The 24,534-nt window shown below is 29.0% G+C and overlaps 2 protein-coding genes across 4 annotated transcripts in view; both read left to right on the top strand.

Moving 5' to 3' along the window:
• The first annotated feature begins 2,904 nt into the window (after positions 1-2,904).
• Positions 2,905-24,534, top strand: part of LOC109801731 (uncharacterized) — a 50,419-nt gene continuing 28,789 nt past the window's right edge. The window contains exons 1-6 of one of the 3 annotated variants that reach the window (XM_020362847.3): positions 2,909-3,214; positions 3,387-3,528; positions 3,633-3,744; positions 4,707-4,821; positions 5,290-6,240; positions 6,880-7,385. In XM_020362847.3, coding sequence (XP_020218436.2) covers positions 3,402-3,528; positions 3,633-3,744; positions 4,707-4,821; positions 5,290-6,240; positions 6,880-7,125 — 1,551 coding nt within the window. In that variant the 5' untranslated portion in view covers positions 2,909-3,214; positions 3,387-3,401 and the 3' untranslated portion in view covers positions 7,126-7,385. Of the gene's footprint in view, positions 3,529-3,632; positions 3,745-4,706; positions 4,822-5,289; positions 6,241-6,879; positions 7,386-24,534 lie in introns of those variants that run through there. The other 2 variants (XM_020362846.3, XM_083072808.1) reach the window with 2 other exon arrangements.
• LOC109803067 (uncharacterized) lies at positions 14,950-18,621 on the top strand. Its single transcript, XM_083072807.1, has 5 exons — positions 14,950-15,186; positions 15,293-15,355; positions 15,420-15,625; positions 17,545-17,704; positions 17,838-18,621. Exons 4-5 carry the CDS (start codon positions 17,546-17,548, stop codon positions 17,883-17,885), a joined length of 207 nt encoding a protein of 68 aa, XP_082928933.1. The 5' UTR covers positions 14,950-15,186; positions 15,293-15,355; positions 15,420-15,625; position 17,545; the 3' UTR covers positions 17,886-18,621.

The raw sequence follows: 24,534 nt of genomic DNA, 5'->3' as shown, positions 1-24,534 counted from the left end.
TTATTAAAATAAAATTTTAATTTTAAATTAAAAAATAATACCAACAACACTTATAATATTATATGTAAATTTTATCTATATTATAATCATTGTCAATATCATTTGCATGTCGAGCTTCCTCGTGACAAAGTTATATATATTTATCAAAAGAAAATATTGATATCATTATTTCATTAGTTAATTATCTTCTACATTATAAAACTTATTTTTGAATATATTTTTCAAACCCAACTTGTTATGGCTTTTATATCATTGTTTTGTACAGGAAAATTTAAACTTGAATTCGTGTATTTTTCATACATACAAGTTTTTCATTAAAAATTTTCTTTTGTGTTTTCTCTTATGAATTTTTTCTACAATATTTTTCGGCAAAAGTTTCTTTGCTAGCTTTTGGAAAAATGTACTTTTTCTTAGATTTTTCAAAAAATTCCTAGAAAACTTATATATGAATATATATATATATATATGAAAAGATATTTATTTACTACATGAATAAGTTTACCTAAATTTACTTTATTTAATAACTCATGTTCTATATCAAATTTGAACAATCCAATAGTTGAATTTAAAGTTTTTAATGCATAGATTAAATTTGTAAAATTTTTTAAAATTTAAAAGTTATTTGATATTTTATTTCATTAATTTAAATTGACTAATAATTATAAAAATATTATATCTGTGAAAGTTAATTAAATCAATATTATACAAATTAAAGTTAATTAAATATATTTAATTTTCATAATTTTTAAGTAAAATATATACAATATTTCTTAAAATATCCTTAATTATACCTATAATAGTATTATCATTTATTATTTTAAAATTTTTAAATTAAAATATCAAATATAGTTGACTCAACTAAAATTTACTTATATTTTAATAAAATAATTAAACTTTATTTATATATATATATATTGTTTTTTAAAGGAGTAATATTTAACTTAGAAGAATGACATTAACTTAACCATTTTTTTTTATCATTAATAATAAAAAAAATGGAACTAGTTTTTTTAGTTTCCGATCAAAAGAATTATTTTTGAGATGTACATATGTATATATATAATAAAAAAATAAATAAGATTAAATATAGCTTCAAATTAGATTTAATTTCTATATGTTTAAATAATAAAATTAAAAAAAAAACATTTTTAAACTTTAAGAAAATGAGAGTTTTTTAAAGTAAAAAATATTTATGATGGGTGGTGAAACCTGGCAGTGTGTGGGGCATTGAAATTCAGTGGGGTGAGAGCAGTTCAGACTTCAGAAGCAAACATAAATGCTATTCGCAAAGTTAATACAAATATGAAAGATCCATCCCAATGGGACCCTCGCAATCAGAGAGGAGCGTTTTCCTCCAATCCAAATTTTGAACCGCACGATTTACGAGGACCCATCCTCTCTCTCCAATCACCACCGTTCGATCATTCTTTTCTACATCTCGAGGAATCCAACAGCCCACGTTTCATCTTTGACCAATCACCATTTTTTAAATGTGCCATTCTCCCCATCTTACATTCTTACCCCTATCTTTGATTTTCCACACAATTAATCTATTGCAAGTTTGAATAATTCTAAATATCACACTGAATTAAAAAATTTAATTATTGATATGGTACATTTTTGTATATTTGTTGAGTCATAGCTTAGGTGCCACATATGGTGATGTGCATTAGAGAATGTCTTGATCCATTTTGTATTCCACATATATTATAATATAATAAATAATGTATAAATTAACACCGTTTTTATCACCCTATTACATGATTGCCCTTATTCATATATACTTTTTTTTTTAAAGTTGAAAATATTGTTTAATATTTTTATAAGAATCAATTTAAGATGTTTTATACAGTAATTATTATTAATAAAAAATATTTTTAATTAAAATTATTTATTCAATTCAATAAATAATTAATAAAAAAAGAGTTTCATTAATGTCATAAGTAAGTTTATAAAAAAAATAAATTTAAAATAAATTTAATACTTTCAATTAAATTAATTGCTCCAATGATTATAGCACTTAAAATAATATTTATTCAAAAAAATATATTTTGCAAATGCAAATTAATTTTTAATTTTCAAATTTAGTATTGAGTGTTATAAACTGACATAAAAGAATATAATTTTATTAACCATTAACTATTAGTTGTGTATTAATTAGTAGGAGTAGGAGAACACTCCCATTCAACTTTCTTATTCTTGCTACATTGGCAAAGCTCATCACCCCCAAAAAGGAATGAGGTATTAAATTCATATACATTATCATTTGAAGGGATATAAGGTCTAATATGGAACAATGTGAATAATTTCTTGTGGCCACGGAGCACATTTATAGCCAAATACCAACTGATTGTCTAATGCTTAGTGAAGAAATGGCAATGAGGACAGAAGTAATTGTGATTGAGACTTTTTTATGCTATTACAAACAGGACAGAATTTATGTCTTTGTCCTCTTGTTTCATTGTCCCATTGCAATTCACTTTTTTATTTCTTAGGTACATGACTATTTGTTCATCCTCTTTGAAGTCAATTTTTATCTTAGAGTGATAATGCCATATATGTTTCAAATTAAAAGATTCATCACTATCAAATAAAAATAAAAGACTTAATTGATTAGTCAATGTGGTTTGGCACGTTCCGAAACAAATAAGAAAAAGGATTAAGATATATAAGTAAATTAATCTGAGCCTAGTTGTTTTTGGTAGAGAAACTGACCCAGTAAAATAACAAATTTAAAGCAATCAAATTAAGATATAATATATCTGACCCTTGTTAAAAACAAATTTCCCTCGGAGTGGCAGCATCGTGATTAGCCTCGAAATTTATGGACAAACTTTTCAAGGATGATTTAACATTTAAAGCAAATGTTAGTATAATAAAAGGTATTAATTGTGTCAGAGAAACAAATAAATAAACCGCAAAAATTGAATTCAAATCCTTTTGTTTTTATTTCTTGTGTTCCGTTTTCAAACATCTGAATGCCAACTAGACAAGGTGCACAGCCACTGCAACTGCAACTTCCAACCTCGTCAAGGCAACTCACAACACAATCAAATATTTCGAACAAAAATAGGTTCTCTCTTGCAACACAAACAAACACCATTGTCCACGTGACTCAACTTCCATCCAACAACACTACCTGAGTTCTTCTTAGCTTATTGAAGGAAATTTGTCTTGACCCGAATTTTTTAGATTGCATTTTCACCCCATAACGGTAATTAGATCCTTGTTAAGTGTCTTTTCAGTTTTTACTACACCCTTTTGGATCATCTTCCTTCAAGTCATTCCAATCACTAAGTTTTGGTTCAAAGACTGAGACTTTGGTAATTTGTACTTGCCTACTTGGTTTTTGCTGGAAGGGATTATCAAAGTTTGAATTTTTTTAGAGAGAAGCTGAAGTGATGGTGATGAAGGGAAGAGATGAAGAGCTCTCTTTGTTCCTCGAGATGAGGAGGAGAGAGAAAGAGAATGAGAAAAACAATCTTCTTCTCCTTCAAAATTCTGAAGAACTTGATTTGCCCAATTTCGGTATGTTTTTTATCTTCTCATGTATTTATTTTTGGCAGCAATTATTAATACCTGATTAATGATTATGAGGCCATGTTGCATCATGTTATGATGTTTGACTACAGAATCTAATCATGGGGGCTCCGTGATTTCCAAGATCGTGTCTTCGGTGCCACCAAGGAAGAATGGAGTTGAAGAGTTCTTGAATTCAGAGAATGACAAGTCTGACTATGAATGGTAATTTTGGACTTCGACTTTTGATTGGTGATGGGGAGCTTGATTTGGCCGTATGAGTTTGTAGATCTTGAAAATTCTACATCGATTGAACTAAAGTTTTGTTGAGCATTTGGTCTTGTTTGTAATCTGATGTGAGAGAAATTCTTCTAGTCTAGATGAAAGCAGTCACAATAGTGAAGTGAAACGTCATTTGCATTGCAAAATGATTAGTAAATTTTTAGAATGATTAAAGTGCATGTTTGAATGTTTTAGCGGCTTTCATTTGAAATTGCTTAAGCTGAAAAGTTTTTTTTTTTGGTCATTCAATTTTGTCAATGAAAATTTCTGGTTGCAACACCAACACCTAGCTCCAACTTCCACCCTTCATCTGTTAATGACACTCTACATGCAATTATTGGAGCTTTGCAATTTCCCATTTTTAATGGCGAGCTAGAGTAGTTTTTTTTTTTTTTTTTCATGACCATGCTGTATCTTAAAATTGACAATTAGTGACTAATCTGCGGTTACCGGATGTGACTTTTTGCTGGTGAGTTAGAGTATGGCGCTGAATGTTTTCTCCAAAGGAAACAAGTGATTAAGTTAACATCAAACTTTACTGTTCATGCACCCTCTTCTTAAATTGATGTCATATTTGGGGAAAAGAAAATCTATGATCACCTTAGTCTTTAATTTAATGACTTCAAATGAAAACCTTTGGTGGAGGAATCAGAAATGAATTAACTATTTTTTGCTTAGTGTATTTAGTCTTTTGTTAATTGTACTTCTCTGCTATGTTATTCTATAGCGGTTGAAACTTGAAAACCTTTCATGCTGAAAAGAACCAAATTGCATAACACATACCTAAGCAATAGTCTGATTTACAGTATGTATTTTACCTCATTCTTAGTTTCTGCATCTATATTACATTGCCGTTTTTGTCCATCATAATTGCATTTTATTGACGTGAAGTTTTCTTCTTTCAGGCTTCTTGCACCACCAGATACACCACTTTTTCCTACATTAGAGAAAGAATCACAATTATCAATAAAGAGTGAACAGGAGACTCATAATGCTCGTCCAACAGCTTTAAAACCTAGGGTAAGAACCATTTAATATGATTTGAGTGTTGTTGAACCATATCAATTTGTCTTAATAATTCCTCTACCTTATCAAAGCCTTGAATTCTTTTGAATTTCAACTATAGGAGTGGTAGCCACGGCCCTCTAACAAATTCTCTACTATCAATTAAAATTTATTAAAAATTACAAAATCATGACTAAAAATCATTAAATATTTTTTTTTTGTGATTTTTAATAAATTTTAGTCAACAATAAAGAGTGTATTAGAGAGTGTTTTGTTAGCATTTTTAACTATTAGTAATCATTAAATAAGCAACGAAACCTATAATTTTCTGTGATTTCTAATAAAATTTAGTAAGTAATGAAGAGTGTATATTAGAGAGTGTTTTGTTAGCATTTCTAACTATTAGTATTGGATTATGTTGTTCTTGGTTTAACTGATAAAATACTTGCAACTTTCTTGTTATGCTGTATCTTGTAAATGCAGGTAGCTAATATCCAAGCAGAACCTGCTTCAAGAAGCAATGCAGTTTCTAAACATCATGCACCAATGCCAGGATTAGGTTCTTCCACAAATGGTAGCAGAAGACCTTCTTCATCTGGGGGTCCAACCTCAGCCACTTCAAGATCTTCAACTCCATCTGGAAGGTCAACAATACCTTCAACAACCAAATCCTCTAGGCCCTCTACACCTACCTCCAGGGCTACCTTAACATGCGCAAAATCAACGGCTCCACCAGCGAGATCATCTACTCCTACAAGATCCACTGCCAGGTCCTCAACACCTACTACTACAAGGCCTTCCTTGGCACCTCCCAAGGCATCTCAAAGATCAGCAACACCAACACTTAGATCAACAACCCCATCAAAGGCATTTGGAGCATCTGCTCCTCCTACTAGGCCTTCATCAGCATCCAAAGCACGCCCTGCAGCTGCTAAGAATCCAGTGCAATCACGTGGAAGCTCTCCATCGGTTCGATCTAGACCCTGGGAACCCTCACAAATGCCTGGTTTCTCTCATGATGCTCCTCCAAATTTGAAGACATCATTGTTGGATAGACCAGCTTCAGCCACTAGGACTAGGCATGGAGCACCAAATTCTAGATCATCTTCAGTTGAGACCAGTAGCAATGGAAAATCTAAAAGGCAGGCAAATACCCCCTCCAAAGGAAGGACTTCAGCAGGGTTGGTCCACAATAATCACACCTCTATGCAAGTTTTGAGCCGAACTCGTTTCACTGATGGTGATGATGAGAGCCCAGTTTTGATTGGGACAAAGATGGTTGAAAGAGTAGTGAACATGAGAAAACTGGCCCCACCAAAACATGAAGACCACCATTCTTCTCGTGACAATTCTTATGGAAAATCTTCTTCTGGTAGCTCCGGATTTGGAACTACACTTTCAAAGAAGTCTTTGGATATGGCAATGAGGCATATGGTATGTCCATTTATTCCAATATTCACGTTTTTTTTATACTTGAAATCAATTAGATTATGTAGTTTTAATTAATGAATATAATATCACGAGGAAGCTATTTATGCTTAATCTTGGTACATGCCTTGAAGTAAAAGCTACGAATTTCAATAGTTTTTCTGTTCTGTATATTGTCAATAATTTATGAGCTATGGCATGTCTGAATTCCCATGTGTTCTCTAAAATACTGGAATAATCAATAAACTAAAACACGTTGGTTATTTATCCTCATCCCTAAGATTATGGTTGGAAAGTTTGGATAGTTTAAGGCAAAGTGTTTGTTCATGTCCGATATTGAGAAACAGATTGAATAGAAATATTTATATTTTGTTGATTCAGTAGACTGACATTAATATTAATATAGCATTTGAGATATAGTGCAAGCATGTTACAAGTTAGAACAGAATGTTGACATAGATTTCAGAGTATCTGAATTAGATTATAGTTTTAAACAGCACTTAAAAGTATGTCTGAATTCGAAGGAGTAATACGCATTATGGTGCAATAAATAATGTATCCACTATTTTGACACAAAAATGGAATAATTCACTTGTGTTTCACATTAGGTAAGTTTCAAGTGTGTGTTTGGTTTCTCTTCCACAGGACATAAGGCGAAGCATCCAGGGTAATCTGCGTCTACTAGTGACAAGCATTCCAGCTTCCTCAATGTACAGTGTGAGATCAGGTAGTTCCTCAAAGAGCAGAACAGTGAGTGTTTCTGATTCCCCACTTGCCACAAGCAGCACTACCAGCTCTGAACCAAGTGTAAATAACAATTCCACCACATCTTATGATGGAAGTGAGATTGAAGAAAATGATTTTGGAAGTGAGAGGGGATCACTGCTCTAGCCACTTTATTTGTATGTGGTACAACAAACAACACAGATATTCATGTGATACCGTGTTCTCTAGTTGATGTGGTAATGAAGAAAGTTTGTAGTATAGTAGTACATTGTCTCTGTGCCTCTAGTGCTCTGATACAATAGAAGTGTGCCTCCGGATATTTTATGAGCTTTATTATAGGAGAGAACATGAGCATGTTTGTGTCACGAGGATTGTTTGTACGGAACCTTGAACTATCAATTGACAATCTCGTTCAATTGTTACAAGCTACATCTATTTTTGAAATGTTCATAGTGTAGACTTAAACTTCGATGCACGAGCAAGTGAACATTTGAATTTCTACTTATTAATTATGGGGCTTAAGAAACTGAAGGGCATTGGTTTTATTTGCTTCAGGCATTTCTTTATTGAACCTAATTCTCTAAGATACCCGGGAAGATACAACTAGTTTTGTTATTCTTGAGCATCTCCCATGCAAAAATTTAATAGACCGATACCTGTTCATTTTTAACAACAAAAAAAAAACAACATAAAATTGCCTCCATAGTGTTAGTGTTTTACTATGACTCATTATTTGAAAAAATCAACTCCTTTATGAAATATTTTTTTGTTAGCAGCTATGTTTTTGTGAAATTATATAATTTGATTATTTATGTAGTTTAATCCTATTTAGTATTAATGTATTATAACACTTTATTATTGTAGTTTAGAATTTTGCATTTTTATGGAGTTAAAATGTTGAATTCTTGTTGTATTAAAAATATTATATTATGCATATATATATATATATATATATATATGTTTTTAATAGACTTTTTAATGTTATTTTTATAATAAGTAAATTTGTAAGAGTTTATGAAAAGTTTACATAGACTCTTAGAATTTGATAATTTTGACTCCTACAACTTATTTTAAGAAAGAAGGAGAAAGGAGAAGAGAAAGAGTAAGGAAAACCTGCACCTTTCACATTATCTAGTGAGCAGAGATATCAATTTGACCAATGACCTTGAATTAACTTAGCCCACTTCTAATTAATAATAGTCATTTATTTTGATCCCATTAATAAAGGAGCTTAATGCCTCCAAAACACACAATCTCAAATAAAAAGAGGTTTAAGATTTAGGGCTCAGCACTAAAGAGAGTTTTTGTCATAGATTTTTCTCTCAAGCTTAATTTTGTTTTGTCACTTCTTAGACACAAGCTTTGCTGCTAGCAGTTCTTGCTCCAAGTACACTTTCACTTTCTTAGCTTTTTGACAATTGAGAGTCACTTTTTAAAATAAATTATGTAAATAAAGTTACTTTGAAACCATTTACACATTTGAAGATGTTGTTGTAGGTGTCGCTATGGATCATAATAACACCCATTACATGTGAGAAAAAAAATTAATTTTATATACTTTTTCTTATAATTATTACATCATAAATCATATAGTGACTTGTAAAATGCAATTATGTGTAAAGTTGATTTTTTTTTAAGTTTTTATAGGTCATAGTGACTTGCATTTTTTTTTCTGTCTCTCTAGCCCATGACACCACTTTTTTTTCTTATTTAAAAAAATATTTTTTTTAAAAAATGTGTATATGTCTTTTTTTATATTAGTTAAGTTTATTTTTCTAAATATGTAATATTAAAAAAATGAGGGCATTTATTTTTAAAATTTTGGTATATTTATTAAATAAATCTTACATTTTTTAATTTATTAAATTAAATATTTTTATTTATCAAGTTTTAAAAATAAAAAATGAGACCAATACATAAATAAATAACAGAAAAAATAGAAAATGGGAGGGGGGGTGAGGGTTTCGCAAATTTTTTACTAAAATAGAATTTTAAATTTTTTTTTTTACCAAAATAACACTTGTTCCAATTTATTTACCCAAGTAGCACCTTTTACTGTTCACACTCGGGGAACCGAATTTTGAGCTGTTAATTTTTTTTTTCCCTTTTGGATCTGAGCATGGGGGATAAAAATGGATTCAAATCGGCCCGTTCTCCTTGCAGAACGGCCCGTTCTCCATGAAGAACGGCCCGTTCTCCATGAAGAACGACCTGTTCTACTTTCAGAACGACCCGTTCTACTTTCAAAACGAGTCGTTCCAGAGCAAAAAATTCACACATGACGAATGGATCAGAACGGGTCGTTCTGCTTGGACGTTTCGATTTAAAAAATAATAGACTACGCATGCAACCAGAATAGGTCGTTCTGCTTGCAAAACGAGCCGTTCCAGTTGCAAAATCAACGCGAAACTTGGACTACAAACTGAATTTTTTTTAAAACACTACGAATTCTGAGCACAAAAAAAAATTGAAGTTCAGAATTCGGTTCTCCAGGAATTGAATTCTGAGTATGAACAGTAAAAGTTGCTACTTGAGTAAATAAATTGATACAGGTGTTGTTTTGGTAAATTTTTTTTAAAAAAATTCTATTTTAGTAAAAAATTTGGGTTTCGCTATTCCTGCCAGTGACCCAAAAGAAACATAATTGAAAAAAAAAATAAAAATTGAAAAGAAAAAATAGTGGAGCAACTCCAATGGGAGTTGCTTGTCCCATGAAGCAACTTAAGTCTCGGTTTGTTGCCATTGGAGGATTCTGACATGGCAACATGAGTTACTTGAAAAAGAGAGAGTTGTTTCCTCAAGCAACCGTTCCTTACCAAATTTCAAGCAGATCTTATTGAACATATTTGGGAACGTTTCGAAAATAATAATGATGAAAACTAATTTCCTAATGGTTATGTATTTACTATTGCTTTATTTTAATTTTTAATATCTACTTATTGTGTATTTTTTTCTCGTAATTTATTTTCTTTCATCTTAGTGCAATTATCCTTTTTAATAAAAATTTAAATTTGGTTCATAAATGATTAGAAAAAAAATTCTAAAAGTTGAATTTCATAAAGTTTCTTACCATTGGAGTAAATTTGTGTTTGAGTTGCTTAATGTTGACATGACATACTAGAGACTACTTTTTTCATTTTTTAATGCATGAAGCAACTCAAATGAGTTGCTTGCATTGGAGATGCCCATTAATTTTATAAATATGTAATATTTAAAAAAATGAAAACGGTTTATTTTAAATTTTTTACTATATTTATAAATTTTTTATTTTTTATATACTTTTTCTTATAAATATTACATCATAAATCATATAGTGACTTGTAAAATGCAATTATGTGTAAAGTTGATTTTTTTTTTTAAGTTTTTATAGGTCATAGTGACTTGCATTTTTTTTCTTCTGTCTCTCTAGCCCATGACACCACTTTTTTTATTTAAAAAAATATTTTTTTAAAAATGTGTATATGTCTTTTTTTTATTAGTTAAGTTTATTTTTCTAAATATGTAATATTAAAAAAAAATGAGGGCATTTATTTTTAAAATTTTGGTATATTTATTAAATAAATCTTACATTTTTTAATTTATTAAATTAAATATTTTTATTTATCAAGTTTTAAAAATAAAAAATGAAACCAATAAATAAATAAATAACAGAAAAAACAGAAAATGGGAGGGGGGGGGTGAGGGTTTCACGAATTTTTTACTAATATAGAATTTTAAATTTTTTTTTACCAAAATAACACTTGTACCAATTTATTTACCCAGGTAGCACCTTTTACTTTCACACTCGGGGAACCGAATTTTGAGCTGTTAAATTTCTTTTTTCCATTTTGGATCTGAGCATGGGGGATAAAAATGGATTCAGGCCCGTTCTCCTTACAGCACCACCCGTTCTCCTTGTAGAATGACCGTTCTCCTTGTAGAACGATCCGATTCTCCATGAAGAACGACCTGTTCTACTTTCAGAACGGCCGTTATAGAGCAAAAAATTCACACATGACAAATGGATCAGAATGGGCCGTTCTGCTTGGACGTTCCAGTTTCAAAAATAATAGACTACGCATGCAACCAGAATCGGTCGTTCTGCTTGCAGATTGGGCTGTTCCAGTTGCAAAATCAACGCGAAACCTAGACTACAAATTGAATATTTTTTTAAACATAGAATTCTAAGCACAAAAAAAATTGAAGTTCAGAATTCAGTTCTCCAGGAATTGAATTCTGAGCATGAACAGTAAAAGGTGCTACTTGGGTAAATAAATTGATATAGGTGTTGTTTTGGTAAATTTTTTTAAAAAAATTCTATTTTAGTAAAAAATTTGGGTTTCGTTATTCCTGCCAGCGACCAAGAAGAAACATAATTGAAAAAAAAATTGAAAAGAAAAAATAGTGGAGCCACTCTAATGGGAGTTGTTTGTCCCATGAAGCAACTTAAGTCTCGATTTGTTGTCATTGGATGATTCTGACATAGCAACATGAGTTACTTGAAGAAGAGAGAGAGTTGCTTCTTCAAGCAATCGTTCCTTACCAGATTTCAAGCAGATCTTATTGAACATATAATTCACTACAAAAAAAGCCAATTTAGCCACCGAAATTAGTGACCAATTTTTTTCCGTCGCTAATAGCGACATAATTAGCGACCAAATCTAATTTAGTTGCAAATTTTATTTAGTGACCGAATTAGCGACCGATTTTTTTAGTGGCCAATAAATGGTCGCTAAATTGGTCGCTAAAATAATAATTATTGGTTAAAATAGCGACGGAACAGTTTCGGTCGCTAAAAGAATAAAATATTATTATTTATAATAATTTTAGCGACCAAATTAAAATCGGTCGCTAAAAGAATAAAAAATTATTATTTATAATAATTTTAGTGATCAAATTAAAATCGGTCACTAAAAAAATAAAAATTATTATTATTTATAATAACATTAGCGACCGATTTTAATTTGGTCGCTAAAAAAATAAAAATATTATTATTTATAATAACTTTAGCGACCGAATTAAAATTGATCGCTAAAAAAATAAAAATATTATTATTTATAATAATTTTAGCGACCAAATTAAAATCGGTCGCTAAATAGAAATTTTTTAAAAAATTCAAAAATATATTTCTTTTAATTGGAAGCAAATATAAAAATATATAATATTATTTTTATAATGATAAAAATATTAATTATAAGAAATAAAAATCATTATCCTCCCAATAAATTTTTTTTTAAAATAATAAAAAATATATAATTTAAAATGGACAATTAATATATCATGATGTATTAAAAAATGAGAAACATAATGCTATAAAAGAAAATTAAATAATAATCTTTTTAATTGAATCTTTTTTTTAAAAAAAATTAGACTAATTTAAATAATAGTTCATCTAGAAAATTTATTTATTTTTCTCTTGAGAAATTTATTTCTCTTTTATCATGCTTAATGTTTTATTATATTATTAAATAATATGAAAATACATAATTTATTGTTCTTTCCAATTTTGTTTAGGTAAATAAACTTCTTTTCATAAATCTTATTTTATTTTAATTATTATTTTCAAAATTGACTTAAACATCTAGTTCAATTGATATAAAAATGCTAGTTCGATCAAATTAAAAATAATTGGCCTACATAAGAATTAATAAAAATTTATCAAACAAATCTAAAATTGATAAAATATAATTAATGTTCCATTATTTTAATAAATAAAAATTATAAAATAAAAAAATGTATATATAAATATATACACCAATAACACATGAGATCAATTATTTAGAATACGTTATACCATCTATTTTCAATTATGTTCGTACTACTTTGAGGTAGATATTACTTCTTTAAGAAGACATGATTCTATTATTATATATGAATATGATCCCACCATGGGAAACTGATTTAACAACAGCCATATTTTGAAATATTTTTATTTTATTTAATGATAAAATAATTTTTAATATAAAAATATATATTTAAAATATATCTAATACACACACATATATATATATATATATATATATTAAAATTATATTAATTAAATATGTATATAATAGTTTATCTTAAAAATCAATTCATTCAGATATTATAAAATATTTTATTTTAAACATCAATTAAATAATACCTTGCTACTTATAATTTATTTAAATATTTATAAATGAACATTACATTAATTCTATTAATTATTTTAATCCTAGTCTTTAATTTTATTATATATAAAAATTATTTACTTAATATATTTTGAAATTATTTTCATGAATCTTATTTTATTTTAATTATTATTTTAAAAGTTAGACTTAATCATTCAATTCAGTTAATATAATCATGTTAGTTTCATTGTTTAAAAACAATTGATTTATACAAAAATTAGTAAGAATTTGTGAAACAATTAAAAAATGAAATATTTTTTAGTAATTTAAAAAAATTAATATCTTTTGATTTTAATTTACTCGAAGATGTTCATAGTATTTAACTTATGATATATACACCTCCTTTTTATTACAATTACACATCTTTTGTTTAAAAAGGCTAAAATTACTGACAATAGAGCTCGAATCTAGACACATACTTACGTGGAGAAAATCTTAAGTCTTCTCTATAACTAATTGGACAAACCACCTACTTGTTCTTTTTGATTAGTTTTTAATACATTACAATGCGCTTCCTTACTTTTTTCTCTATCAAACAGAATATATGACCGTTTTGACGGAGTTTTTTTTATTCGCACATTTATTTTAAAGTTTCGTGTCGAAATAAAATCTCAATACAGATTAACATATTTTATTATCTTTTTATTTTAATTTATTCTAAAATCTTGGAAATATTTAAGTTAACATCGTTAAAAAACACCATTATAAGATTTTAAAATTTATTTTTAATATAATTATTTATAAAAAATACTTTTAACCATCATATTCACCAAAAATATATTTTTAATTAAAATATATTTTAAAAATCTAGGATTAGAATATTTATTATGATTTTAGTTATAATTTTTTATAATCTTTTGATTTAATATTGGATTTCTTTTGATTATAAAATATAGTAAATAAAATATAAAATATGTATCAGTTTATTTGATACAAATATTTAATTAATTTTAAGATATAATAAATTTAATATCAAAATATTTATTATGATTTTAGTTATAATTTTTATAATCTTTTGATTTAATATTAAATTTCTTTTGATTATAATATTTTAAAGCATTTTATTTGAAACATAAGTTAACATATTTTATTATCTTTTCATTTTAAATTATTGTAAAATAATTATAATATTTAACTATCATACACTTACTTTATTAAAAAGTGATAAAATATAATTAATTTTTAATTAATTTAATAAAATAAAAACTTTAAAATATATATCTAAAATCTGTAACAATTTTTTAATTACAAATATTTAATTAATTTTAATATATACTAAATTTAATATCATAATATTTATTATGATTTTAGTTATAATTTTTATTATCTTTTGATTTAATATTGGATTACTATACATAATTATTTATTCCCTTTAAACATACAAATAGATAAAAAGAAAAATACTTAATTTTGTTTTACTAAAATATAGGCAAATCTAATTAAATAAACTTTATTTGATTCTTTTAATAAAAAAAACGCTATTTGAAATAAATATGATTAAGAATATTTGATACAAAATCTAAAATTTATACACTTTATTAATTTTTTTAATTTTTAGCATTATGAAAAAAATAACTATTATAAGATATATCGTATCTTATCTACTGTATAAAGAATTTGAATTTAACGAAAATTTTAATAAGTTGAACAAATTAAAATTCATTATACAAATAAAAAAATTATTGTAAAAACTAAAATTAAATAACTTAATTAAAAAATGACTATAGTTAATAATTTAATGTAAAATTTATTTAAAAAAGTGTTTTTGAAAAAATCTGAAAATAAATAATAAAACACTCCAAGCGCGCCCCAACCATTTGATTTTCTCTATTAGACTCCGAAGCGTGTCCGTGACGGACAAAAAAATTAGGGCAGTTAAGGTTCCTCCATTTCATTTCCTCGGCGGGGCTGCCGCTTGGGCTGCTGCACCAGCCGTTGTCCCCTTTTGTCTCCCTAGATTTGAAGGCATTCTCCGTCGAGCTTGCCCTCTCCTTCATCCTCCTCTCGACACTACTTCCTGTCGCAGCAAACTTCTCGGAGTTGATGTCGTGCAAGGAGTCAAAGCAAAACAAGTGTGAGTTGGGTGTTGAGAAATAGGGTAAGCTTTGATTTTTTCCGTTAGGCTAATTTTGTGTACATTTAAAAACTTCTCTTTTACTTTTTTGTTTGTTATTGTTAACGTTCTTAATATTATTGTTGTGCAGATGGTACATAACCTTCGAGATCTTGTCACTCAAATGTTCCTGCACTTCGTCACTCTCCGCCAGGTACTCTATTTCGCAACTCTTATTCTCTAGTCTAGGGTTTATGACTCTCTTCGTTTGTTTTCAGGCAAATCGCAATATCTTGCTTGAGGAAGACAGAGTGAAAATCGAAACGGAGCGTGCCAAGGCTCCCGTGGATTTCACATCGCTGCAGCTTCACAACCTTATGTACGAGAAAAGCCACTATGTGAAGGCAATCAAGGCTTGCATAGACTTCAAGTCCAAATATCCCGAAAATTTCCCAGTATTCTAATTGAATTGTCTACTTCCAAGGTATTTATTATCAGTATTCATGAAATTTCTACTGACAATATTTAGAGGAGCAATGAAGGGAAAGCTTATTGTGAACGTGTACCAAAATACCAGATACTGTACAAGGATGTTTAAAAAATAAATTCAATCTCTGTTTCCTTTTTTTATTTTCATAGGGGTGGGGATAATTAACTTGAAAATACTCCAATGGTAAATATTGTTCTGTTTTTGTTCTTCTCTTCCTTTTTGCTTAGTATGTGCTTGACTCATTGAGTTGAGCTCTTTTGTATATATTGGATTTTTCATATTATGTTGCTTTCATGAAATAAGAGTTGGTCATTCTTTTATTTATTTATTTTTTCTTTAGAATGAAAAATATGTACCTATATTTGTTGGATTGTAGGTCCAGGATCTGTATGCTGACCTGCGAGTGTGATATATTATATATATTTATCTGATTTGGATAAGCTTGCATGAAATTGGTGGTAGAACTGTGGAATTGCATTGTGAAAAATAATATTTACATAGCTTTTCAGCAAACTGTATATCACGCAAAATCAAAATAGAAAACGTTGATCATTGCGAGCATTGTTAAAAACAAGCATGATTTTGTTTACTTGTTGTTTTGGTTTAAGTACTCCACAAGTAAAAACTTGTAAAAATGGTTAATTTTATTTTATATAATTAATTATTAATATAAACCTTTCCTTGCATGTGGTAGTCATCAGTTTGTAACCATTAAAAACTTTCCACGGAATGAAAATAACTTACAAGAAAAGGTGAAACAACTTTTATTTTCATTTTATTGTTAAGTCACCTTTATCCAAATCTTTTGTTTTTTAAAAAATTTCAGAAACACCTAAACCATACTATAGAGCCATATCAATGAAATTATTTTTGACTACCTTTCTTCATTTTTCATTTAGTTAATAATCCATTAATATTTTTCTTCACAATAAATTAAAAATTTTGTTTAGCAATGTTTATGTTGATGTGAACAGGTAGGTATAAATAAATTCCTTTTACTATTTATTTACCCTTGCACTGCCATCATGAACAGGTATAAAGCAACTTGTAAGAATGTTACATGCTTTAACAACAATATTTTATGTTATATTATATGCTTTCATACCTAGCTGTGAGAATGTTCTTCTGAGGTTATGATTAAACTTGGATTTAGTTTCTTTAATGTGAGGGACACCCTTTAAAGGATAAAATGTAAAGTTATCACCATTGATTAAAAAAAATCAATAAAATAGAACAGTTTTGTGATTTATTACCCAAGTACATGTATTTTATAACAATTTAGTTAAGAGATTTTCAATGGTGGCTAATACCCGGTTACAGAATTAACAGAGTAAAGAGATTTTGATTGCTTCAATTAGTGAGAAATCAAATCTGCTTGGTATTTGTCTAGTTCAACATGCACAAATTCATGCAGAAATAGTAAAATGCTTCCTACAAGAGTAAAAGTGCTTCATTGAATGAAAGGTTAAACAATTGTGGATCATTGAACAAGAAAAAAAATGAAAACCAATCACATGAGTTCTCAAGTTAAGCAAAAAAAACCATCAGAGCATAGAATATGTGCCCTCTTGCATCTTGAATTTCACCCTTAATTTCATTCTTATGCTTTCTGGAGGATATAAATTGAAGAATATAATTCAATTCCTTGATTTCTTAGTTATAAGTGAGATTTATTTTTGTTGTTGTTTTTGTTAAATTCTTGGTCTAATTTTATGGACAAACATTGGTATGTGTTAAGAGTTGTGTGATTGATACCTTTACTACTATGTTTTTGGGTTACCGATAACACTTTATATACTCCTTTTGGATACAAGTTCTGTTTCAATTCATTTCATGCCATGTTTTCTTTCTTTTTCCTTCTTTTATATTGTTGAGGAATAAACATTGAGATAATCATTGGTCATGGTGTGCAGGATGTCAGAAGAAGCACCATTCAGACCACGTGAGAAGCTTATTGAGAAGCAAAAATATTTCCAGAATATCCCCAAGCATACCTACTTGAAGGGACCCCTTGATAAGGTTACGTCCGTGGCCATACCACTGGCTTTGGCTGCATCATCACTTTATCTGATTGTAAGTTCAATTGTAATATCAATTTTCACTTGTCTCTGTTGACTTCATCAGATTAAAATTATCAGTGCATCTCCAACTTTCCATTTGCTTCTAATCATATTTTATGGACACTGTTTTGTGTGTTATTTTCCAGGGACGAGGGATCTATAATATGTCACATGGAATCGGAAAGAAAGAATGACATGGGAATTTCGGACTGAGGATGTGGGTGTTTTGCCACACAAGCCAAGCAGAACCTTCTTAATATGGACAAGTGGTTTTTTTAGCATTTATGTTTTTTCTCCTAATAAAATTGCTTAGTTGCAGACTTTGACCATCATTGGGGGTTTATAACTTGAATGAAAGTGTATTTTTTTTTGTATGTTTTATATAATCAATCGAGTGAATTAGCTCAAACTGCTGGTTTCCGATTCGGGTTTCGTACTTGCTGTGTGTTGACTATTCCTTTTAGGTTATACTTCTCCTTGCTTTACATGCGCTAGACAAGTTCAATGGTGTTCTAAGCTTTGTTAAACGTTTCAGTTTGCTTTTTGGCATGGTAGATAATCAAGTGGAATTGCCTGACCGGTAGTGCTTGCTTGTTTTGGTTCCATTTCCGTATAGGTAACCAAACATAAGCTGGCATGTCCTTCCATGTTTGGGGTTTAAAAGGTGAGAGCCTTAAGCTATTGGTGGTGACAGGAACATGTGAAACGGCTAAAGAAGTTGGATCAAAGTGAGGTTTGGATCTCGTAGCATTTGTGTTTAGTCTTGAAGAATGTTTGGTTTTCAATTGGAGAGGCCACCCCAAACCATGGTTTTTGGATAAAAGATTCTTTCTTGTAGGGTTTGCCCGTACCATGAGTCCATGATTTGGAGATTTCTAACTGAACTAAACAAAATCATTAAATATATATTTCTTGTAGTTTTTATTATTAGTTAAATGTTATATACTCCTTTTGGATGTTTTTAGTTAGTTGTGTATTTGATGACTTACTTTAGATGTTTTATATTAATTGTGGTTTAGAAAACTTTATTTGATTTTTACTATTAGTTATTAGTTAAATGTCATTTTTTTTAATTCTTTTTATTAGTTGTGATTTTGTAGATTGTATCATATATTATATATTTTAATTACTTTTATTATGATATTAGGACTATATATGCATTATCAACTTTAGTGTTATTGTTTCATTGTTAAACAGGTTCAAAATGAAAATGAAAATAAAATATGTAGTGTTTAAGGTATAAAATTAGCGATCATGTCTAAAAATAAAGTAAGTCTAGCGGCCGAAAAAAATCAGTATTTTTTTTTCAAAAATAAAATTATGTTTAGCGACCGAAAAGAAAATTAATTTTTATTATAATAAAATTTACCGGCCGATTTAATGACCGAAATGAATTTTTTTTTTAAAAATAATAAAATTTAGCAACAGATTTAGCAACCGAGTCAGAAATTATTTAAAAAAAAAAATAAAAAAACACACTTATTGACCAATTTAGTGACTGAAATGAAAATTATTTTTTAAAATAATAAAATGTAGTGACCGATTTAGCGACTGAATTAGAAATTATTTTTTAAAAAAAATAAAAAAACACACTTAGCGACTAATTTAGCGACCGAAATGAAAATTATTTTTTAAAATAATAAAATTTAGTGATCGATTTAGCAACTGCAATTAAAAATAATTTTTTATTTTGAAAAATGTTAGCAACCGACTTTGCGACGGAAAGGAAAATCATTATTTAAAAATTTAAAAATAAATAACACATTTAGTGACCGATTTAGCGACCTTTTTTTCGGTCGCTAATTTGGTTCCATATACTATGACGACCATAATCGTAGTGACCAATTAGCGATCGAAAATTTCGGTCGCTAATTAGCGACCACCAGTATTTTCGTCGCTAAACAACTTTGCGACCAGGGTTTTTGCAACTACTTCAAATCGGTCGCTAATTCGGTCGCTAAAGTAAATAGCGACCGATTTAAGCAATTTAGCGACCGATTTTTGTGGTCACTAAAATCCTTTTTTTTTGTAGTGATATTTGAGAACATTTCAAAAATAATAATGATGAAAATTAATTTCGTATAATGTTTATGTATTTACTATTGCTTTATTTTATTTTTTAATATCTACTTATTGTGTATTTTTTTCTCGTAATTTATTTTCTTTCATCGTAGTGTAATTATCCTTTTTAATAAAAATTTAAATTTGGTTCATAAATGATTAGAAAAAAAAAATTTAAAAGTTGAATTTCATAAGGTTTCTTACCATTGGAGTAAATTTGTATTTGAGTTGCTTAATGCTGACATGACACACTAGAGACTACTTTTTTCATTTTTTAATGCATGAAGCAACTCAAATAAATCTTACACATTTTTAAATGAGTTGCTTGCATTGGAGATGCCCATTAATTTTATAAATATGTAATATTTAAAAAAATGAAAAAGGTTTATTTTAAATTTTTTTTCTATATTTATTAAATAAACTTACACATTTTTCAATTTTTTAAAAATAAATTATATTTATTTATCAAATTTTTTTAAAAATATGAAAAACCAAACATAAAAAATAGATAAATAAAAATATTTTTTTTTCATTTGTTTAAGATTTTTCATTTTTTCATAATGGTTCATGCATGTGCCACGTTGATCAAATCCTTTGGTGTTATTATTGTTGTCTTTTTTTTATCACTATATATTTCATCATTTTTTTAAATATTTTTTAAGCTAAAAATATATTTTTCTTTCCTTATATTATTTATTTGTGTCAATTTAGTCTCACTTTAATTAATTGAGTCAATTTAGTCTCATATCTTTAAAATATATCTCAATGTTTGATTTTCTGTATCTTTCGTTTAAATACTTAACAGATTTAACTCGTGTCATGTTATATATCATATTGTCGTGCCACGTGTCATGCTATCATGTCACTTGTCATGTCATCATGGCATATGTTATGTCGCATGTTATAATGTCCAACCATATGACAATGACAAATAATTATATATCGTGATATACTTGATATGTACAATATAAATTGCAATAAAAATTATGACAAATAATTAAATGTTGAACAATGAAATAATATGATTACATAGACACCACAACAAAATATAATTGACAAATTTCTACTTAGCTGATGAAATATGACTTCATTTCAAATGGTTCTTTGCTTGCAACATTATTGATATTGCTTAGATATATGGATTGAAAGTTTGAAATGATAACAAATTATCCAATGAGAAGAACAGCAAATTGGGAAACCACACAAATTTATCATAATGAGAAAGAGGACAAACGTGGAATAAAAACTCAAACAAACAAGGTAAGTTTGCCTTGTAGAAATTAATACAATGTAAGTAAATATTCTGAAAGCAATGGAAAATCATTTAAATAACATAAATTGGATAAAGAAAAACTAATTGTTCTTTGGATAATGATAGCTGAGTATTGTATAACAAGTCTGGATGACAGTGAGAAGAGTTATCAACGCAGCAGCAAAGTTGTAACCGCGCCTTAAAAACTTGTTCAGACCGTAAAGCCATTCTGAAAATCGGCTCAAATAATGCCACACAATTATGGGAAAGCCTATGAAACAATTTGTTGCATAATAGGTGTTGAGGGCATGAATCATGTTCCAGTAAGTTGAATGAACAACGCCACGGTCAACACCATTTGTGATGGAACGAAGAAGATCCATGAGATGGTGATTACTCATACCCAACTCATCTACGATGATTCCCTTGTTTTTAAGCAGTTGAACGTCGCTTGCACAGCATATCAAATCATTGTAGAGCAACGCCCGAACAGTGAACAAATCTCTTCCAACACTCTTTTTCCACCTGGTAGTGTGAAGCTCCCAAGCAATAAAATTTCGCCACTTTGCTTCCATGGTTTGAGTGATATGCAAGGGAGGAACTTCTAGCACCCCATTCCTGCTGATGAATTTTGGAATAATAGAATTCTCTTCAGTTTTGACTATAGTAACCCCAGCGGCTAAGAGGCTAGTGGCACAAAATTTGGGTTCTATTTGTTTATTAACATTAACTTCAATATCAATAACACATGAGCCATGGTGGCTTTGGGGATTGAGAATGAAGGAGTGAACAAGTTGAAGAATGTGAGAGGCATCAATGGGATCGGGAATAGAGGTAGAACTTGAATCACGAGAGTAGCCAAAAAGAGACAGCGCCAAATCTTGTGTAATACTAACGTAAATCTTGCCGCGAAACGGGTCATCAGGAACGAGATGGGAAAAAAACATACCGAAGACGTTAAAAAGAAGAAAAAAGGGTATCTGGTTTTCTAATAAGGTGAGATCGCTCAAGATGAGTTCCATATTCCCGAGTTGAGCTGCTGGGCTAGGAGGGAGTGTGTCATTGTTGGGTTGTAGCTTTGAATTCCATTCCACAGATTGAGAAATGAAAAGCTCTAAGAGAAAGCAAGCGTCGTGTAACACAATGGTGGCTAGACCGTAGCTGTCCAAATCGATTTGTTCCCCATAGCTAGTGCGAACAGTTGCGTCTAACGTCAAGATGCGTCTCATACAGCAATTTAGAATTGCCTTCCATTGGTGAGAAATGCTTCCTGTTCTCTTAAAAAGGTGCACCAAGCAACGCAACTTGATGTCTTCCATTGGTAGAAGTTCCTTTCTTCCCTTGAACCGGGGCCCGATCGACACCACCTTTGGCTCGTACTCTTTCTCGCTCCATTTCCCAAGTTCCTCCGGAACAATGGGAATGATGTGTGGCTGACACTCATTGTTGTATATGGCACCCAACAATAACATTGTTGCGTCTTGCCATGTATCCAAATCTGCGTGAGTGTCAATGCCCATCGCCTGCAATTATGGAAAAACATAGTGAATGAATGAGTGGTTAGAAGATTGAATATTAGAGGTGAAAGGGAAAAAACACCCACACTGACACACAGTTGAGGAAAGACTCACTGCCCCTTTGTTAATACGATGAGGCCACTTCATTACACCATCATATATACTGTTTTTTTTTTTTAATATGTTGAAAACAAAAAGAAACAGACATCAAAATAAATTAATTACACCTTATAATTAAAATGTTACTCCTGATAAGAGCTGAGACTCTGACTCACTCAGAAGATTTTCTAACTCTAAAAAATGGACCAAAAGTATATTTTATTTTTTTTTAACTGAATAATCTCAATTAAGTTAAAAGACATGTATACTTAAGATAGGTGAGAGAAGTGATTCATTCTAGTTGGGTCATTGTGCACCCACTTCTTGGACTTATTACACTCTGGTTTGCATAAAATTGATTTAATTACTGTGACTGTTGAGGACAAACTTGAAGATATTATTGATATTATAATTGTTGAGGACGAACTTAACGATATTATTGAGAACATAGATTATGAGAAATTTTTCATTGGACAATTGAGATTTGAATTATGAGGTTTAGGATTTGTAATATTTGTTATATGTATTTCGTTTATCATATAGAATTTATTTACGGTAATTCACAGTAAGAACTATTTTTTAAATGTTATAAAATATTAAACATGAAACAACTAAAAAAAATACAGCGATCAAAAATGAAAAAATAGTAAATTATGTGGACCACAAATATATTTATTTATTTATTTATTTTAACTGAATGACCTCAATTGAATTAAATGACATGTATACTTATTAAGTTAAATGATCTCAATTAAGATAAGTGAGAGAAGTGATTCATCCTATTCTGCCCACCTCCTGGGTTTATTACACTCTATTTTGCGTAAAATTGATTTAACTATTGAGATCTGTCTTGTTTTGCTGTGTGCTTGCCCTTTAGATCTTGACACCCTATCTAGTTATTAGCTTCTAAATGAACAGGTACACTGAAAGCAGGATAGAAAGATAGAGTCTTTAAAGGGGTAGAGTCAAGGTCGTCGTTGTTATTAACTTGGAAAATGCGTAATGATTTAATATATTTTGCAAGAGAATAAAAATAACAAAATGTTGATAGATTAATATTTAATATATTTAGTTTTAAATCAAGTCTTTTCAAAAGATTTGTGTGGAAAATAAAAGATTCGTTTAGAAAGGGAAATGAACGAAAAATCTTGGTCATTTAATGTAAAAGATATTAGAAAGGGAAATGAACGAAATTTAATCTTGCATAAATGTTTTTTTTGTAATTTTAATTATCTTTTCCTAATTTAATCTATACTACCTTAGATGAAATTATAAAATTAAAATAAGTTAAATACTTAAAATTTCAACATTTATATAATTTCTTTATATTAATACAAAATTATAAATAAAAAGTATTTGATCATATTTAATTTATTATTTTAATATTTTCAAGTTATATTGTTCTTTGTGAAATTACTTATTATTTTATAATTTTATATTTTTTGTGATTCATGAAGTGATTAAATTTATTTAACATAGATATACTTTTTTTTATAAAAGCATAAAAATTATATTTTTATAATGTCAACACCAAATACTTCTAAGTTTGATGTCAATTCTAAAATTTCAAGTTCATTCTGATGTTGTTATACAAGATGATCAAACTCGTCTTTGGTCTTCAATAGGTTGGCCCCCAAATTGACCACTACTTTGAACCTTGGATATGAGGGTTGACTTTAGCTTAAAAGTGTTAGAAACTACTGTAAGTCATCAAAGGCTATTAGTTACCTCAATGTTTGGGAGAAACAATTCTTTTAAGGGGCATTCATTTGCCATGACTGCTTCTACTCCTTCTTCAACTAGTATGGGCTCGAACTCTCCCGCCTCAGCCAATATGACTTGGTTTTCTGTCTCCTTCCTTAACTTGTTAGTTATTTTTTAAATCTCAAAATTGTATTGCAAAACAAGCATCTT

Source organism: Cajanus cajan, chromosome 4, assembly GCF_000230855.2.
Source record: "Cajanus cajan strain Asha chromosome 4, NIPB_CcT2T_4, whole genome shotgun sequence".
In the NCBI taxonomy this organism is placed as follows: domain Eukaryota; kingdom Viridiplantae; phylum Streptophyta; class Magnoliopsida; order Fabales; family Fabaceae; genus Cajanus; species Cajanus cajan.
Note: the sequence above shows the minus strand (reverse complement) of the source record. Positions and strands in the feature narration are given on the sequence as shown.

Bases quoted from the DNA above. Each gene is read 5' to 3' on its own strand.
- LOC109803067 (XM_083072807.1), top strand. From the start codon at position 17,546: ATGTCAGAAGAAGCACCATTCAGACCACGTGAGAAGCTTATTGAGAAG. The intron at 17,705-17,837 runs GTAAGTTCAATT...GTTATTTTCCAG, and splicing joins CATCATCACTTTATCTGATT to GGACGAGGGATCTATAATAT.